Below are 19,722 nucleotides of genomic sequence, written 5' to 3' on the forward strand. Positions count from 1 at the left end.
CATATTACAATATGACCTCTTACTCACGCACAAATTTGCTCGGAATGAAATAAATTACCTTTGCAATTTGGGACACCTCCAAAAAAGTGCAACTGGGTGCCGTTGGTTGATAACACTTTGAGCGATTGCGAGCTGCGCAGACTAAAAGACGGTGAAACCCAGGCGGGATGACCGGGTCACACACTTCACTTGAACCAGAAAAAAAGTGACCACAGCGGTTAACTAGGGTGAGTACTCTGCGAATAGAAATGGAGCACGACAGAGAAGCAGGAAGAAAGAAAAAAAAAACGCTTCCTGTAAACACTAGCAAAGAATTATTTACTCACAGGGCTAAACATTAATGCGTCTTCTCGTCCTTAATTAAGTCTTGTTTATATTGTCCAACAACGGCTGAGTAATACGCATAGAACGCCTAGTTGAGACACATCAACAATGTCTCCTCAACTGCGCCTGCTACATAATTAATACACACACCGACATGACATGGATATGATATGACAAGGGTATCAGAGGCGAAGAGTTAGAAAAAGAGAGTGAATGCATTTTTCATGAACTGCAGAGCTCCCCAGCCATAGTTCTAGACATGATGTTTCAGTTTGAGAGTCGAAAAGGGGGCACGGAGGGCAAGAGAGGCGAGTATGTGGCAGTATGAAAACAAACACGGGGACTCAAGTGCATTCAAACTGATATAATCCACATCGCTAATCACGCAGCCAGAGGTTGACTTTGATCAGCTTTGTGTCTCCCTCTAGGCTATCTGTTTGGGGTGCTGTTAAAAATAAAATAAAAACCAAAACTGGAAATGTGATACAGCATCCTCTCTCTACATCCACTGATGTCTCAACATCTGATGGGCTGCGGCGTCACTGCAGCTGCTGCTACTTAATAAAAGTGAAGGCTGGATTTCTTTAAGGGTAGAGTTTTCCATTTCTCTCACCATTTCTACTCAGATTGGTGAAGCTATAAATAATCTCGGGGAGAAAAAAAACAACCAGATAGGTGTAGAGAAGAATTCATTTTGCAGTGTATTTGGACTGGGCTGCTCTGCCACTGGGAGAGGGGCCTTACAGGGGCCATTCCTCCTCATTCAGAGCCATTACCACCCCACTGTCACTGCCAGTCTGTCCCCTCACCCATCACAGAGCCCAGAGCAGCCCCACAGCCCGTCTCAAACCTCCCAACTAAATCACATTCCACGCACAAACGGCCGGGGCCGTGCAGGATCTACTGTATCTAATCTAATCTGTCCATCTCCTGTGTCCCCACACATGCACATCAACACACACCATGCCGGTCTCTGGAAAGGCAGGCCAACAGCTCAGCACCTCAATCATGTGCATTTCCGGCGTGTGCGGTGAAACAAGAGTCGGTAATGCAAATCAGAAATCAGGATTTGCCTCCATAATTGGGGCTTTATCAGCTCATTAAGAAACAGGGAGGCATCGCTGAAATGAGCATGCAATATTCCTATTAAAACTGCTCAAAGAGAGAGCACTTGGAACGTATCAACTCAAGTCCTTGGGAGAGAGAGGGAAGCAGCTGTGATTGATAAGGTCACTATATTGTCAGCTAAAGAAAAACACCTAAGGGAAGCGACAATTTAGCAGAAAGAACAGAGTGAATGTTCTCAGGCGGCCCTGATGGCCACTTGTCTGCCCCTCAGTGTTAAAACGCCAGATACAAAATGGCACATCTTATTAAAAATTTGACAGATTTATTATTACGGTTGTTTAACCTCTTTATAATCAAATCATGTTAGGGGTTCAAGGAGACTCTCTCCCACTGAATTACAATCGTTTGAGCTTCATTTAAATTCTCACTGTGACGGGACCTGGTCACTCCAGGCAGGCGTGTTTCCTGTTTTTCTTCAGAGTCAAGTGTACACGGTATAAAGAAGAAGAATATGAATCAGGCTACTTTTTGCACTTAAAAAAAAACACAATAAAAATTAGCTTTTAACATCAATTATACTGTCAAAGTGTAATTATAGGGCACATAGTTGGTATTCCACCTTCCTCCGGTCCACTTAAATAGTCCAGCCTTTGCGGTACACACTGTACTATACCACTCATAGATCTGACTGGCAGGGTACAAATTTACTACTATTAAAGTGAGTGGGCAAAGCCACATTAACCCCATAGTCTGTGTGTGATTGACAGGCAGGGTGACACGCTGGCATATTGTGTTTCATGTAGAGTAATTGCTGCAGCTCAAAGTGCTCAGAGGTGAGATTGGAGCATACAATATGACGATGAACGAAGCATGTCATTGGGCCTACAGGGAGAGGACTGTCATTAGCCTCAGGACGTTGATGATTGAGTAACACTTTCTTACTGCTGCAGAGGAAAAACAACCGGACGCCTTGAGCAAAATCAATACAGTTTGAGCCGTCGGAATGCAAATAGCTATTCTGGCTGCATGACACGGGATGATGCACCATTACTTATTCTGGCTCCATTGAATGTCATCATTAGCCTTTACAGTGTCAAATCCGCTCAATAAAGGGCATTATTTCCAAAAGGATAAGCGCTGCATTAATCCTTTTATGCTGCTTTCAGCAGGATAGAGTCTCCCATAGCTAATATTAATGTGCTGGGTGTCAAGAGTGAGATGCCTAATCCTGATAACTCAGGATGTACAGTCAACTTTGGAGATGGCTATCTGCCCTGGACTAGCACTCCTAATAGGCGCAGGAACAGGATGTGCTTTTAAAGCTGCACTTCCCGATCGTCGTCTTCAAAGAAAAACGATAATTTTCAACGGGGCTTTCTGAACCAGGAAGATAAGCCAGAGAACGGGGGAGGACAAAATAAAAATGATGCTCGCCTCAGAGAGGAAAAATAGCTTCCTGATATAGTCCTAGCTCCCTCTTTAAAGCTGACACCTAGAACATACAGTTTATCAATTATACATGAAGCCAGAATCCATCTTCTGTTGGCAGCTTGTTTGGATCCGGCCCGAGCCCTCTCAGTGGTGAAATGTGTCTGGGAGCCCCCATCCCTCCTGTCGCCTTTTTTTCCACTCGCAGCCTGTCCTTAAATCAATCCCTTTTTAGGCCCGAATTTATTTTTCCTGTAACAAATCTGTCTTGGCAAATGATGTCACATAAGCGGGGAGAATGACAGCCTGATGTCTATGCGGGGAACATCAACCTTGCTCCAGCAGCCTCCTCCCAAGGTGAGTAATCATGCTGAGGAGCGGTGCAGTGTGTGGATGCCAGCCAGAGTCCAAACAAACCCGGAGTCTGTTGCTCAAGATAAACAAACCAATTAGGGGAAAGGCATGTTATTCCTCAGTTGGTGGGATATTTGCTAGATGGAAAATAATCAATGCATTCTTATTTCCACGGGGTGAAGTCGGTAAATCCTGAGCAGAATAAAATCTAGGCGCAGAGAGAGAGTAAAATTATTCATTAGAAAAAATAAATAATGGGACTAAACTAGCTACTAGTCATGTAATTAATCCATGCAGGCTCAGTGGAGAGAGGAGAGCACAGAGGGGAAGATTCATCATAGCTTTTCGCCCCTCGCTCCCAGGGATACATGCCCTTCTTGTGTGGATGAGTCAGCTTACATCTTCTGACAATTGTGAGCCAAGGGCTTTGTCAAAAGGAACCACAGTTATTGTTTTGATTGGTTCCCCCTTGTTATGTTGGGAGCACAAAATACTTTCAAATGTGATTGCGCCACAGCATCTGAAAATAAGGCACGCACATAAAGAACATCAAAAAGGGAGATGTCTGCTTTTTATTTACCCGAGGACAATCATTTGGCACTTTGGCGCTCTCCCTGGCCTCTCCTCCGCCCTGGAACAAGCAGCCCTATCAGTTATTGCAGGGAGCGGCCAGCTGAAGCATTAGACGACTGGGCTCACGGTACATGACATTCAAGCTGGCCAATGAGGACGGACATGCTAATCAAAGTAGCTCTGGCCTCTCCATCACAGTGCGACTGGAGGACTTTGCCCTGTCTGTCGGTGTGGATGTGCAGCTGCTCTGGCTGCACATCCACACTATGCCCCCACAGGGACTGGGCACCAGGCTAACCACTGGCACGAGAGTTTAGATGCCGAGGGGAAATATTTTAGAAAAAAAATGGCGGAGGCCAACAACGCCACACATGAAAAATAAATCACAGCCAGCTTGTTAGCATGGGGAGGAGTAGCGGGAAAGAGGAAAAGAGAGCGACAGACAGAGGAAGGGGAGGGGAGAAAGAGAACTGGGTTAAGAGATTTAATGTGCTGCTGAAAATCTGACACTTGCCAGAGGTCCAAATGTTCTACCAGAGCAACGGCAGCCCTGCCGGCTAAGTCTCTATAAAGCCGCCAAAGCTGCTTACAATATACACTTGAGAAACAATAGATAAGGTCAGAGTAGTAGCCTGTGTCTGACTGGGACCATGTATGAAAAATAAACACTTCCCCACCACTGCATGTGCTAACCCCGGACATGCTTACTGAAACACATGCAGTTTGATGCTGGAGGGAAAGCATTTGTCAAGCAAGTATTCCTGGCACATTTCCTGGAACCAGCCTTTTGGTGCTTTTCTATTTTTGTTTTAATAATTGTAAACTAAATATATCTTTGGACTGTTGGTCGGACAAACACGAGTATTGTGATCCCCGTGGGCTCTGGGAAGTAATGATGTGCATGTTTCTTCATAGACCCAACTATTATTATTATTATAAAAAATTATAATTAGTTGCAGCGTTTGTTTATGGATACATTTTAGATTAATATGTCAAAAGCCTCTTTGGTTAAAACATGTGTTTTGAGATCGATCCCACTGTCACATCTGTTTGAATACGAAGCTGTGGCCAAGAGATGGTTAGCGTAGCTTAGCATAATGGCTGGGACCGGTAGGAAACAGCTAGCCTGCCCATGTCAGGAGGAAAAATAAATCTGCCTCCCAGCACATCGAAAGCACCCTAATTAACAGATAATATGTTGTTTGTTTAATTCATATAAATTCAAAGTGCTAAAACAACAAGTTGCGGTTCTACGGGAGGATTTTTCTTGTGGGAGTGCGCAATGACTTCTTGGGACTCGTTCTCATCATTGTGCGGTTGCCAGGCAACCAGCAGAGACTCAAAGAAGTTACTTCTCCAAGCCCCCCAAAAATGGTCCCGCATATAACACATCAGTATTCGTAAAATGGCTCATTAATAGTATGAAAATTGAGATGTGATAAAAAGAATATCTTGAGCATTACAACGCCGATGAATGATTTATCAAACTATTACGAAACATTGTATTATCCTCAGAAGTCATTCGTCTTGGGGAGAAAGAGAAAACATCTACTGGCAACTGACAATGGATCAAGGCCAAACAGAGGGAAGCTATGCACCGGCTTACTGCAGACGTGAACAAATTACAGCGACATGAAAGGGAGAAAAAAATGAAACAATTCTCAAAAAAACAGTGTCCAGCATCTGCTGCACAGAGATGCACATCTGCGGTGATTCTTCTTTGTAGACCCCTTTCAGGAAACCGTCACGTTGACCCGAGTGCTGCAGATTTTGGTTTGTGGCGAGGAGAAAATTCCGGAAATATTTATTCAGTCGAGGCTTTATGCTCCTGCGTGACAATATAACAGCATCTGACACTTAACTCTCCTCACTATCTTTGCCCAGGAGACACACTATCCTAAAGCGTTTCATCATGTGAATCTTAATCAGATACTTAGCCAGTAGAGCAGGTTTTCACTCTCCCTGGTGAGAGTATCAACACATGGCCATCAGGCACAATTCACGGCCGCAAAGTGGCTATTTATTTTCTGCTCAGCATTACTTGACAAATAATTACTCAGTCTATTCAATTAAGCCATGGAACTCGCACAAATGGCCACAACATCCAAGTATGGGACTGAAATAGTATTCTACATTTCACAACTTGGGTCTCATGAATAAAACGGCGCGCAAACACACACACACACACACAGAGTGCTTTGATGCAGAGGGAGTAAAGGGACAAGGTGAGGGAAAGTAGAAATATCATTATGTCTGAACTATTTCATCCCTTTTACAGCAAGGCAGAGGAAAACAGACTTGCTGCCTGTGGAGCAGATGCACACAGTAATCCGGGGTGAAAGGACATGGTGTTTTCCCTGCTGAAGAAGAAAAACTGTTTTTACAAGGTAACGTAGGTGTACAAGGAGAGAGTCGCTGCATGCTGGTAGAGTAATATGGACTAAAGCCTGGAAGCGTGCCAGAGTCCAAAAAAAGTCCTCCCCCCACCCCCAAGAGGCAATAACTCAAGATACAGTAGCTTTTCTTTCCTGTTGTTGTTCAAATTAGGATGCTAGAAATAAAGACTCACAAAAATAAAACCAGCACAGCCCTGCCAAAGTATTTCCTCACACATTTCTAATAAATGAATAAATACACAAAAAGAACATGCCATTCAGTGTGAGGAGAACATCTCCATAGTAACCAAATCAGATGAACCCTGACATCCGTTCACCACAACGGTTTCAAACATTGTATTTATTTATATTGCAGTTAAATAAATAAATGGAACAATCAACATTGGGTATTCATATTATATGCTACTTAATACTACTCCACTGCATATCTAAAGGAAATATTGTGTTTTTTCCACCGCTCTATTTATCTAACCTCTTATTCTTACTCTGCGGAATTTACATGAAGCATATATTTGATAAAATATGAGTACCAACAGTTGTAAATGTAATTAAACGCAGTATGAGTATGATTTTCCTATCATACAGAAATGATCTGTCTCAATCATCACTCATGACCCAGTAGAGTTCTGTACCTGCTGATTCTGATCTGATCTTCATATATTACTGAGAAGTTTCTGAACGTCATCCGCTGAAAAACAAGTGGCAATCAGGTCCGAGATCGTAAGCAGGCATCCAAGAGGACCAACATCTAGTGTTGTGTTTACAAACTTCAACAAACAAATCCTTTTTATTCTGCCATGAAACAAAAATCATTAGTAATAAGTATCTAGTAATACAATAACTTTATAATAATAATAATGACAATCTGCATTTAATCTGTAAACTTAAAGAATTTCCTAATACACTTCTCACTACATAATGAACACTAAATAGTTTACTTTAAAGTGTGAAATACTTTTCTGGCATCATCACCATTTTGCATCTGAACTGACTCATCACTGAGGTGTTGAGTCATACAACTTTTAATTTGAATCAATGTAATTTGATGCATTACATACATTTTACATTCAGAATTCAGACACTAATAAAAAGGCCGACAATACATTGTTAAATTTGTAGTAAATAAAAAGTGATTGCAAAACAGCACAGGATTGTCTCGGTTTTCTATAAACATATGCAAATGAATAGACAGTGTCCTTAAGTAAACAGTTATTTCAGGACTTTTACTTCCGATGGAGAATGTGCAGTATTGCTACTTTTACTGAAGCAAAACATCTGAACCCCCCGTGTTGACATGAAGAAGTAAATCAGAAGAAGGGGTAATTGTAAACAACCTAAATAAATCCCACAGACGAGTGAAAGCCACAGGAAGTCTCCACAGCCAGCATCATTTGGCCTCTCCACCCTAATTTACCATGCTCCGCCCACTCAGGCCTGCGGGGCTGAGGAGCTGGCTGATCCTCCAGCAGGGCTGGGCCAGCCCATGCGTCCCACTGGCACGGGACGCCCCGCCAGGAGCCAATCACCAAGCCCGCACTCCTGACAGCTCATTACCACTCAATTAGGCAGGTGCACCTCCACGCACAGCCTTCTGACAAATACAGCCCTCCCAGATGCATGTTTAACATTCGAGAGAATTATATAGTGACAGCAAACACTAAACGCCTCATCCTTATCACTTGATTGCCTCAAGATTTAAATCCTATAATTGGCCCAGGCCAGCGGGAGAAGAAGAAAAAAAGAAAGAAAAAAAAGCCAATAAATATGATGCAGTCGGCTTGTAATTGAACAATTATAAATTCATATTCATAAGATGCTAGCTGGCAATTACAAATACCATTTGATTAGACACAATTTTAAATGACATTGTTCCATACTAAAAGACACTGTGGTGTCAGCCTAATAAAGAGAATACGCATCATAGCAGTTGCTCGCCCACCAACATGACCTCCAGAGATGGGAGACATGCTGACACAGTGGCTTGGCCCGGTGACGGACGGGACTTGGCACCCATCGCTCTTTGTCCCCTAAACCTACTGCTCACACTCGCTCGCACAGAAAAATAACACCACCAAGGGTTGACTTTCAAATTCAGACACCAGTGGGCACAGATTGTTCACATAACAAAACACAAGCAAGGCGAAAAAAAATGTTGATCCCTTGAGAACAGATTCTAATCAAGATGAAATGATTTACAAATCTATTTAATAAGGCTTGCCAGAAGTCAAACTTGGCATGTAAATGCGGTGGGGATTAAATTTCATCGGCAACCAAGACTGTAACTGATCGCCTGCAGACAAAGGGGGAGCCTGCCAGTTTTTTTCTCCCCCTTCCACTTCTCTTCCCTCCCTCTTTCTCTCCACTGCCTGCATTTTGCCTCGTGATCTCTCCCTGGCTATGTGGAAGGACAGGGGCAGTGCAGAGTGGTGCAGTACAGAGTGGAGAGGAAAGGGAGAAAAGACAGAAAAGGAGGGAGGAGGGAGACGGAGGAAGGGAGGAATATTGGAGATAAAGAGCAGTGGTGAGAAGGGAGAAGGGGGACAGAGCAGTATAGAAAAAAGGATAGAGGAAGTGAGTGAAAAGAAGCCCAAGGTCAGCGTGAGGACAGCTTGGTCCTCTGAGTTGGACAGAGACGTAGCCGCAGTCACCTCTGTGCTAATCAGCCCCCTGGCTGCTGATGAGATGTCAGTTAGTTGTGTGTTTGGAAAAACCTCTCCCTTTGCTTTTTTGGCTGAAAATTGCTGGGGCTGTTGGGGCGGAGTAACAATGTGCGTGTGTGTGTGTGTGTGTGTGTGTGTGTGTGTGTGTGTCACTCTGGAGTGTAAGCAGGCTGACGTGCTGCTTGTGGTGCCAGTATTGCGCTTTTTTTCTGCTTTTGCCCTCCCCTTCGCCTCTTTTTCTTGCATATTATGCTACGGTGACTGAAGCTGAACTCAGCTTTCCCCTGCAGTGAGGGCAATAATACAACTGCCAATTAATGCTATATGCAGTGTGCCAGTGTTAACAGTGTGAGGCATTCACTCTAAGTTGCTGTGCCGTTAAAAAAAAAAAAAAAAAAAAAAGGTCGGTTAGCAGTTTTCTTTGGGCGTGGCTAACCTCTTGCAGGCTAACGGGGACAGCGCCGTTAGCTCAGGGCGTAAACGAAAAGCGGGCACAGCTGTGATCAGGTTTGTGACCTAACAGCACTGCAGCTTGTGTCTCATTGGGTGAGTTGTGTGTATCAAGCCAGTTGGCAGAGGCGAGTGTCTCCTCCGTCTATCCTTGGGTTATTTCTGACCATCTGTGCCCAGTCATTAACAGGCCTTTTCACAGTCAATTGTCTTGTCTGTCTCCCCTCTTCTTCATTTATGTTACTTGCTCCATGCATGACTATGAGGTGAGACCAAGTGCTTCTTCCCCCCCCCCCCTGAATGTAAATGGCATAAGTTAGGAGAGGCCATTTTATTAGCTGGGGTTTAGGAGGGCCGTGGCGCCATAGGTTAATTCAAAGTGGCATCATGGAGGATGCATCAAGCAGTGGAGATCAAATTACAGGGCAAAGCGCTCAGCAGTAAGAAAAACAAGCCAGTGGTATGCTGCAAAATGTGTGCGTGCATGCTGTGTGTGTTTAGCAGCAAGTGTATGTGTGTCTGAGGGAGAAAGAGAGAGGGGGGGAGGAAAAGGAGACAGCAAAAGGAGAGGAGGAGGAGGAGGGGAGTGTCCATAGAGGGCCAAGGGGGATGGGGATGGAAGGAAAGAGGGAGTGAAGGGAAGGAGAGGGAGAGTGGGGGAGAGGCTAACTGGGCCAGCACGCACACATCACCCCCACCAATTAGAGTCACTCATCTCCCCTTCACACAATACATCAACCTCCATTTCTGATGTTCACAATCGTCGGGGAAAGAAATAACTGTAAACATCACTGCAGCAGCGATGGCATTCAAGAAAAAAAAGAAAAAAAGAGAGAGATATCCTCAGCCTGAAATGCGTTTAGCCATTCCTTCTCCCCCCTCACGCCTTTGTTATTGGTCTTTGTGCAATGATTTGCCTAAGGACCCAGATTTCCTAGCAACAGCCTGCCACCAAACATTTGGCAGGAGTTCAACATTCTCTCTCTTTGTGAGAAATGGCAGTGCTGCCTCCCTGCTCTGCGTCTGCCACCAGCCCTGCTGCTGCTGCTGCCACCGCTGCTGCTGGATGAGCCAGACTGGCTGCAAGAGCCCTCTAATAATTCTGTTTTCTTCCAATCACACCACATAGAAGCAGGCACCTTGAGCGCCTCTGCCAGGAATCATCAATCACCTCTTTAACACACATGCTCCAACAAACACGGATGCACGTGCAAGCAAAATAACATGCTAACGTACACACATGCGCGCTACTCGGTAATTACATTTATTTACAGATTAGAGTTTACAAGACCGCTTATACCGCCCAGCAGTCGTTTAATGAAAATCAACAAAGCACATTAATACACGGCAGAGGTTGGTACAGTAATAGAGAGAGGGAGAGAGAGAGAATGTACAATCTGGCTGTAAATTGGGTAAATACATCTGAGTGCTCTCGACAAGGTTAATGGAGAGAGGAGGCCTTAGTGAACACCGGTCTAGACACGCCACACTGTATTAAGTGGGAATAGCTGTGGCAGTGTATCTGGCTAAGTACTTTAGGAGTGCGAATGGGACCCTAATAAAGCGAATGATCCCCCTGTTTTGACAAAGAGGCCCGGGAGGGACGCTGAAAACGACGTTTGAGATTCCAAGCACTGACAAACACCCATTTGTGGCCCTTCTATCCCCTCTCCAATCCCACGGAAGCTTTTCCCTGCGCGCAAGACTGTCGGATGTGGGCAAAACCCAACTGCCAATTTGCAGAGGATGTGCCGTGTTTGCTAATGCGAAGCAGAGGCTAAAAATGAGACCACACAAACTCTGGAGGATGGACTGACTGATCTGCTTTCTGGCACAAACACTGAAGTATTTTTTTAGACGGGTGGGGGTGGTTGTTTCTGCGACTGGGCGGCTAATTATGAAACCTCCATCATTATTGGACTCCTGTACACTCATGTTTAGAGGGCTTGTGGGCAACAGGGAGACCATTGTGAATTTCACTTGGGACATTATGACAAGGGGTATGTTGATGGCTGTAATGCTTATTTATGCCGATAATGAACTGCTTAAAGACGTGGAATGCAGCACAATTTCAGGGCTATCATCTTGACTGGAGATCAGAGAGAATGTTGATCTGCCAGAATTAAATGTAATCCCAAACAGTGAAACGTGAGCATGGGAGGCCATCCTACCCCAGTAGCTGTAAGTGAAGACATTACCTCAGTGGTGCAGCTTGAGTGTGTGTGAATGTCTAAGGGCACATCTGTCCTCCTCAATCTGTGTGTGTGTGTGTGTGTGTGTTTTGTCTGTAGGGGGAAGATTGTGTAGGGGGGCGTAAAGCCGAATGAACTTGAATAATCAATTTTCACACTTTCACAGCACCTGTTGGCTTGTCTTCACGTAAAAAGAAATGAATGAATGCATTACATGTAGAACAATTTCACAGTGTGCTGCAGCTTCATGCACAAAGACGAGGGGAAAATGGGGAGAATGGAGCAGTATTGTCTCAATAGGTAACATAGCTCATTTCACTCGACAAAGGATGAATGGATATACTGACAATGCAGAAGGCGCGCTGAGGCATTTCCTGAATAAAGCCTCTTAACATTTTGTCCTCCTCTGGCAATAGAGTTGGGGAACAGTTATTTTGAATGTAGAGGATCTCACTTACCGCAATATAATAAACCTTGGCTTTCTTCACCAGCTCCCAGTTGCTGTCCAAGTCCAGGTGTTTTTCCTTTTTGTAGCAGTTTGCCGCTGCCAGGTTAGCAACAAGGGACCTGCCGAGACAGACCCCATAAATCTTCCACCTCGCTTATCATCCATCTTAATTTTGTCTCAAAAACATCCCTAAAAACAGTCTGGCCCCGGACTTTCCTTTGTTCTTTCACAATATAAAAGGATGATAATGGTTTCTTAGAATGTCTGAAACAAATTGAAATAAAAGGCATTTGGATCTCTTTCCTCCATTTTACAGATTCAAATAAGAAGAGCGATTTTCAAGGCAAACAAAATGAGCCACAAATTATTCATAGTATCAAATCACAGAGAAAAGTGGTCCATTGTTAGCAAAGGTGAGAAACAACAGAATGCATTACTAAATGAACACTTGAGTCGAGTAGTAAGTGGTGGGAGTTGGAAGTGAGGCAGGTGGCATTATCTTAACATAGCTCATTAGTCAGTCCTCGTGTGCCGTCGCTTTATGAGCAGCCATCAAGATGAGTGCAACCATCATCGCTACTTAGTGGGAAACTGTTAGCCGGTCACATGACAGGTGGGTGCTGCTACACCAGGAGCTTCATTCTCACAGAGCGAGAAAAAGCTGCTTGCGGTGGGTAGCATCAAAGAAAAGAGTAACAGTGTGCCGCGTTGACCAGAGCGCGATGAAGACGGTGACTATATGACAGCAGGATTAGGACTGCACTTGATCCGAGCTGCAGTAATGGACTCAAAGGTTAGAACAAGCATGACAGATGAAATAGGTGTCATTACAAAGGAAGTCCAACAGACATGAGCAAAGCACAGCGCTGTCAAAGAACTAGCTAGATCTAATGATACTGTATCTTCATGAGGTAAAACTGAAACACTACAATAAGGTACATTGATATAAAACACATGATCAGTCCCTCAAGGAATTTGCAATTTTGCTGATTCTGCAAGATCTTTTATTCCAGAAAAACTGGTTAAACTGGAAGAATGTTTGCCAACTTTACCAATTACCAGTTTTCTAGATAAAAATAATGCAATTCAGAACCAATTTTAAAAGTCAAATTGAAATAAAAATCAAGCATCAATCTCTATATTGAGAATTCATGGTAACTATGATTTTCTCCTTGAAAATATCATTCAAACTACCAAAACCAAACTATTCACTTGATTTGATATTGTAGGAAGCTCCAAGGTCACCTTACAGACTCAAGTGAGAGTAAAACAAGTTACAGAAGAATATACATCTTGCATAACAAAATGCACGTGTTAGCGACAACTTTAATTCTAACAGGAATGTATTACTCATGGAGGATATCTGCAAATAGCTAGAAAAATCGAAAATGTTAAAATATAAAAAATATTAGCACAAAGTATCGCAAAATAAGCATAGAATTGGTCACAAATTGCAAAATCATAAGATAAGTCATTTTGCGCAGCAGAAAAAACTCAGAGATCCTGGAGGGACTGACTCATTGAACCTTTGATTAGAAATGTAAGAACTGAATAAACCAAACGCCTTAAGTGTAATTAATCATAGATAAATGGACCACTTCCCAGATCTGAACTCCTATTGTCAGACTGAGCAGGGGAGGTAGATTTCCTTTCTTTGAAGACTTGCACTAATCAAAGCGTGGGGGCTGTGACATACTGGTTCCCAATCCTTCAAAGCCATCAACCTTCCAATCTGGCTCTGCCAGAGACCTTTCCTCTGGCCTCTTGAGCTGTCTGTTAAACACCTGTAAGAAATATTACAGAGCCCGTCTCCCTGAGCACGGCACCTGACCTTTTCAGGTGTCAGAGCCACATCAAACAAGCCCACTAAGACCATTCAGAACGGCCGGCTCCCGGGGCGGTCGAGGTCCAGCCGCTGACTGACTGACAACTCCAGTAGCAGCGGATGAAGGGCTGCAGAGGAGGGGAGTGTTTGGAGCAGTAGGTTATTGATCCACACCTGGTCTATCATGAACTGGAGCCCTCACTGTTAGTGATATTTGTGTGCGTGTGTGCGCAGGGTTTGACCTCTGCTGTCTCAGACGTGCCGATGATGATGCTGCTAGCGCGAGAGTCGCCAGAGATGCTAATGCCCCTTTTACAGCCGAGAAGGCTGACAGGTGAGAGCGGGGATAGCCCAGCCATCTCTAACACATTGCTACTGTCAGCCTATAGATGGATGACAACCCACTGGGGCGGCAGAGACTGAGTGGGGGCCTGGAAAAACACACTCAAGCTGTTCTTTTCCCTTTTGATGTGAGGAGCTGAGCTATGATTCTCTGTTATGACTTCCAGCCCCGAGGAGTGAACTGCCTGCCTGAGGATGTAAAAATGAAGCAGAATGGCTATTTCAAATCTGGGCTAGAGGATCATTCCTTGGTCAGGGGTGACTGAAAGGTGGCTAACCTATTGTCCCCGGTGATACAGGCTGCACAGGTACCGGTCGGCTCCTCGGTTTGTTCATAGTAATGTGCGTCCACGTGGGCTTCCGCAGCTTTCTTCTTCAGTATCTCCCCGAACTGGTCAGAACCGATGCACCCGAAGAAAGTAGCCACCTTTTGGGGCTTCTGGATCATCCACTACGGAAAGAGAAAATATAAACAGCAGTTACAGAGAGCTCAGTTTACAAAATATAAGTCTGTTTGAAGGGTCAAGTTCAGCTAAGGCAGATGGCATACAAACTGTAGCTTCACAGCAAACATACTGCTTGTGATATATGAGGGCTGCGAGCTGTCGTAAACAACCGGAGACCAATTCCACTCCACATAGAAGCACTATTCTCATCCAAGCACTCCCTCTTCCATGTGTGCTAAAAACAGTCTCATCTCCGTATTTACACAAACCCCATAATTCAAGACTCCATCCTACTTATGCAAACACAGACTGTGTGTGTGTGAGAGAGTGTGTGTACCTGCTACCACAGGACACTTCCTGCACTGCTCGTCTGCCATTTTTTGGTCTCGACAGTCCTGATGTACTCAGTGACATTTACCTGATGAGAGGAGGAAGGAGGGGTGGTGCTGCTCAAATTCTACAGCGCTCAGGTTTAACCTCCAAAGATTTATTGACGTACAGTACGTGCTGCTGTTTGCTCATTTTATTGCAGCCTCCTGTTTTGTTGCTGACGGGGGCCCCTTGTGAATGAGATGTTGCTGCTTTTGGGGATGACCTGTATATGTGTGAAATTAATCATTTCACACGACCAAATAGCATCTCGGTGAGGGAAGAAAAATGCATTTTCATCACCTATCCAGAGATGCTCTCCCCTGTTATTTTGCGCTCCCCACCCCTCCTGGTCTCTAACTAGTTTGGATGGAGAAAAAAAAATAATCATAAAATAGAGAAGAAGAAAAAATTACTTTCAGCAAGGTTCAGGTGTATTTTCAAACAAAGCTGACCTTGTGGAACTAAATCAGGCTGCACTCCCCATCTTCAAATTGCTTGTTTCGCAAAAGTATTCAATTTGAGTGATATCAAACTGCAATCAGTTTGATATTTTTCCCAGACACATGGCAAACTATGAAGTGACATAGACTGAACATAAAAAGTGTACGTAGTCTTTGTTATGTCACCCATTGGTTCGTAAACTGCCGCTATGAAGCCTTGAGTTCGTTGATTTTGCCGCCGACATCTTGGATTATCTTGACTTTTTGCAACCAGTTACGGAAGTCACCACATTTGGAAAGTGGATGATTGACGTAGAGACGGTCTACACAGTTCTAGTAGCGACCGCCCAGCGACCCGTGAAGCACAGTAAGCCCACCCTAAAGCATACTCTGCTTTATGGTCTAATGACTCTAAATGGGACCATCATTTACTAAATGAACATCATGCTGTATTGAAGAAGACTTGGAACGAGCGATTGAGACCATAAACTCATGTTTACAATGTTTACTGAGGTAATAAATCAAGTTGGAAGTAGGGTCATTTTCTCATAGACTTCCAGACAATCTGACTTATTTTTTTTGCAACCGGAGGAGTCGCCCCCTGCTGGCCAGTAGAGAGAATGCCGCATTAGCTTCACTCGGAGGTTGCCGCTTCAAATGATAATCAAAATAATCGTCGATTGATTTTCTGTGTACTTATCTTATCAGCACTAGTGTCAACACAATTAAAAGTAATAATGCCACATCTGAATGCTGAATTTTGCCCCATGAGTCTAGGCTCAGTCATCCCGCCCCCACCTCCTTCCTCCCCACCTGGCTGAAATACACAAACAAGCAAACGCGCACACACAAAGCCACAGCAAAAGCCCACAGAAGCGAGCTCTTCTTCCCTAACCTCTTGCTGCAGGCACCTCACACTTATCAAGGTCACTGGCTCGGGTACACGTCAAGTCCTATCTGATTTTCTCTTCGCAGTGATGAGCTCCCGAATCCAAGGTTAGGAGCTGCGGGCTGTAAATAATGACAGCGCGGCCCCTCCATTTGCAAGCCTCTCAGGTGGGAACATAGAGGGCCACTCAGGGGCCCCCGTCCCTCTGATGACAGCATGGTGAATCACAGTGGAACGATCGACCTCGCAACCATAGCCCCCCTCTTCTACCCTTCCTCCTCCTCCACCTCCATCTGAACTCTCCTACCTCCTCTCCCTCTCTCTCCCTGACCGTCGGCTGTACTCTCACTGCCAGCTCAGCTTGTCATTTTACAGGGTCATTAACAGACACACATACACACTAACATGTGCATGAATACACAGTGCACCCACGCAGGGAAAAGGATGACATACACACACACACACACACACACACACACACACACAGAAATCTTCTTTTAGTGCCACAGCATCAAAACTCCCTCCCTTCCTAAAAAACACCTCTGCTTTTGCCAGAAGCTGCTCTCCTACTCCAATAAACACAAAGCAGCAATAGATAAGAAGAAAATGTCTTCATTATGAGCACGTAAAAAAATGTATCTTGCAGGTTTTTTTCCCCCTCTTCTGCAGTGCACAGGAGCGGGGAGTTATATCAATTCATTTCCATCCCTGGAACCCTGCAGACAATCCCTCTCCATTCCCAGATTACGAGAGATAATACCTCCATTATGACAAAAGCGCTATTCGCAGGGTCGCCGAGAGGTCAACCAACCCTGCGCTGGGTATTCATGCTTAGTCACATCCCAATTATACCGCAGTGGCAGAGGCAGAAATTGGCAAATGTACATCAAGGCGCTTCATTACTGAGGGCCGCTCCAGTGAAATTAAGCAGCAGATGAGACAGAGTGAGATTTGCCCCCAGGCGGCATGTGTGTGTGAGAAGAGAGAGAGAGAGAGAGAGAGAGAGAGAGAGAGAGGATGGGAAGTGAAAGGGAAGCTGAAGTAACAGATTTTTTTCTGAAAGTGCTGGGAGCTTGTATCTTGCACAGCAGCTCATGTATATTTACTTAACTAGGGAGAACTGTGGTCCCCAAAGATTAATAAGTTCCCATGATACACCACAGCGACATATCTCTAGGTGTGTTTAGACACGAAAGGGAAACCTAATACAAACAAGCGAGAAAAATATCCCTGAAAAGCAAGGGGGTAAGACGCTGCAAAGGCGTACCCGCTACAGGCAAAGTGATAAGTATACATTATGTTAAGTGGAGAATAAGTCTGGTGTCTCTTTCGGTTTGGCTTCCATTTACCCAAATAATCTCACCCTCCCACCCATGCAACCACCCGTCCGCCCAACACTCACCCTGGGGCCCCTAGATAGCTATTAATTATGACATCTCATGGTTGCAAGGAGCCCCACTTGGGGAGTTGACCTAGGCCTGCTCCTCAACATCCAGCAGCTGCCACTCTTCACTACGGAGGCAGACGCTTCGCGTGGCAGCTTCCAGGAGGGCAATTACACAGCCCAGATGAGATGAGGCGGCTGAATGTTTGGGACTTGAGCGCTCAGACCGCCATTAACACTATAAGCTATTACATTCCCTCCTCTTCTTTTTTTTGCTCCCCTGCCTTCTTCCGTCTCCCGTTCACTTGCTGCTGTATATTGATGAAGTGGTAATGGGACCTCTAGTTAGATATTCCTCCTGTAAAAACATTGTCTTGTTTCTAGTCTCCCCCAGGGGTCAATGTATTCTCCCGGAGTTGCTGGGAATCATTTCTGCTCTATTAATGATGCAATTCCAATGCAATTCAGATCTACTGAAGGCGCTTTGCACAGTGGGCTTTTGCGGAGAGTTGATAGATGACACTGTGTGTTATCCTGCAGTTCCACAACAAAGTGGCGCCTTCTGCACATCACCAGGAAGCTGGTTGGCTATCACTCCACTTTCCACCCTGTCGCACTCAGCTCATTTCCTCCTTAAAACAAGGACATAGGCGAAGTCTCCGTTCTCCGAAAATTCACCAGTGGGGTCCTCTTGCGAAGAACATGTCCGTGCCTAATGATAGTCACATTAATTATAGGCTTATCAACCCAGCCAAAATCCAATAGGGCTATTTATAGAGGCCTAAAATCAGCTGAGGGTGATAGTGCTAGACGGCCTGGTGGCCTGTACCAGCATCCTCTTGTCTTTTAGAGCCAGAGGTGGAGGCTGAAATCCGTGTTTCTTTTTACTGTGCAGTTAAAACAACTAGCAAACATCTGTCCATCAGGACCTGTCATAGCGAGCGCTTTTATATGAAGCACGGCGGAGCGGAGGGCCCTCACTACGAGCGCTGACATTGATGAGGTCTGGCAGCTTCCATTAAATCACTCTTTCCTGTAAAGTGCAGGGCATCCAAGTAACCGGCCGAGGATTTTTCACTCAATCAGGTAACACACAATCCCCCCCCCCACCTCCCCCCTTCCACTCCCCCCAATACTCCCTGTCCTCTCAGGGGCTGGAGCCTTCTGGTCAATAACTCCAATCAGTTCAATTTCATGCACAGTTAGCCATGTTGGGGTGCTAGGGCACTGCTCGTGTCAGGGTTGCATATGTTGTTGTCGCTGTTGTTGTTTTTCTTTAATTTTTTTTCTTCCCTGGGAGGGTTGATAAGTGGGGTGGGGACTGTTTAAGAGTGGAGACTAGCCAGGGCTAGCATGCTTGTTTTAACCCACCCTCACCACAGTGGGCTCCCTGCCAAGCCATTAAAAGTCTCTGTGCTCTGCTTCAGTGACACAGCTAAAAGAATAGAGAGCAGGCGAGAGGGAGAGCTGTAAATGATCAACACGATAATGAGCTGATTATCAGTCAAAGGCATGGATAAGCTCTCTCTCCAGTAATTTCCTTTCAGATCAGTCAACCACATTCTCCTCTCTGCAATCAACACTCAAAGGGGAGGCAGGAGGCATAGCATGTAGCCCGATGGGAATCCGGCCCAATATCAGCTTCAGAATATCCAGATCTTCGTCGTCTTCTGATCAGTGCCTGGCTCGTCCCTCGCTGACACACCAGCATGGTGGGGAGGCTTGTGTATCACTACTCAAGTCTCCTTTTTGTCAGGGTTGTTTCACAGCTTTGGGCTCTGGCTGCTGTACAATATCAAGATGACTGATGCTCTAATAATGTTAAAATGTACTGTGCAATCTGCAAGTATTTGGACAGTGACTCATTTCCTATTGTTTTGGCTCCAATTCAGCATAAGATTTAAAATGTAACAGGGGTTGAAGCGCTGATTCTCAGCTTTAAAGTTCCCAATAAAAATGGGGACTTTTGAAAAAAAGTGTGAAGAAAACATTTTCTTCTTAGAAATCAGTCTAATGTTAATGAAGAACTTGTGTTGCACTGGTAGTTGACTAAGAGGACCAGCTTATAGAATCAGACTGATCTTGACATCCCATTGGTTTACACTTTGATCCTTCACTGAGCTATCCCACC

General features: G+C 44.8%; 1 protein-coding gene across 2 annotated transcripts in view; it reads right to left on the reverse strand.

The window, feature by feature from the left end:
• Positions 1-19,722, reverse strand: part of LOC306732854 (adenosine kinase-like) — a 95,197-nt gene that overhangs the window by 39,502 nt on the left and 35,973 nt on the right. For both annotated transcript variants that reach the window (XM_079214027.1, XM_079214028.1), the window contains exons 5-6: positions 14,339-14,511; positions 11,904-12,012 (exon numbers count right to left, since the gene is read on the reverse strand). In XM_079214027.1, the coding sequence (XP_079070153.1) occupies positions 11,904-12,012; positions 14,339-14,511 (282 nt within the window). The remainder of the gene's footprint in view (positions 1-11,903; positions 12,013-14,338; positions 14,512-19,722) is intronic.

The sequence above is a fragment of the Taurulus bubalis genome, assembly GCF_910589615.1.
Source record: "Taurulus bubalis genome assembly, chromosome: 2".
NCBI classification, from domain to species: Eukaryota; Metazoa; Chordata; class Actinopteri; order Perciformes; family Cottidae; genus Taurulus; species Taurulus bubalis.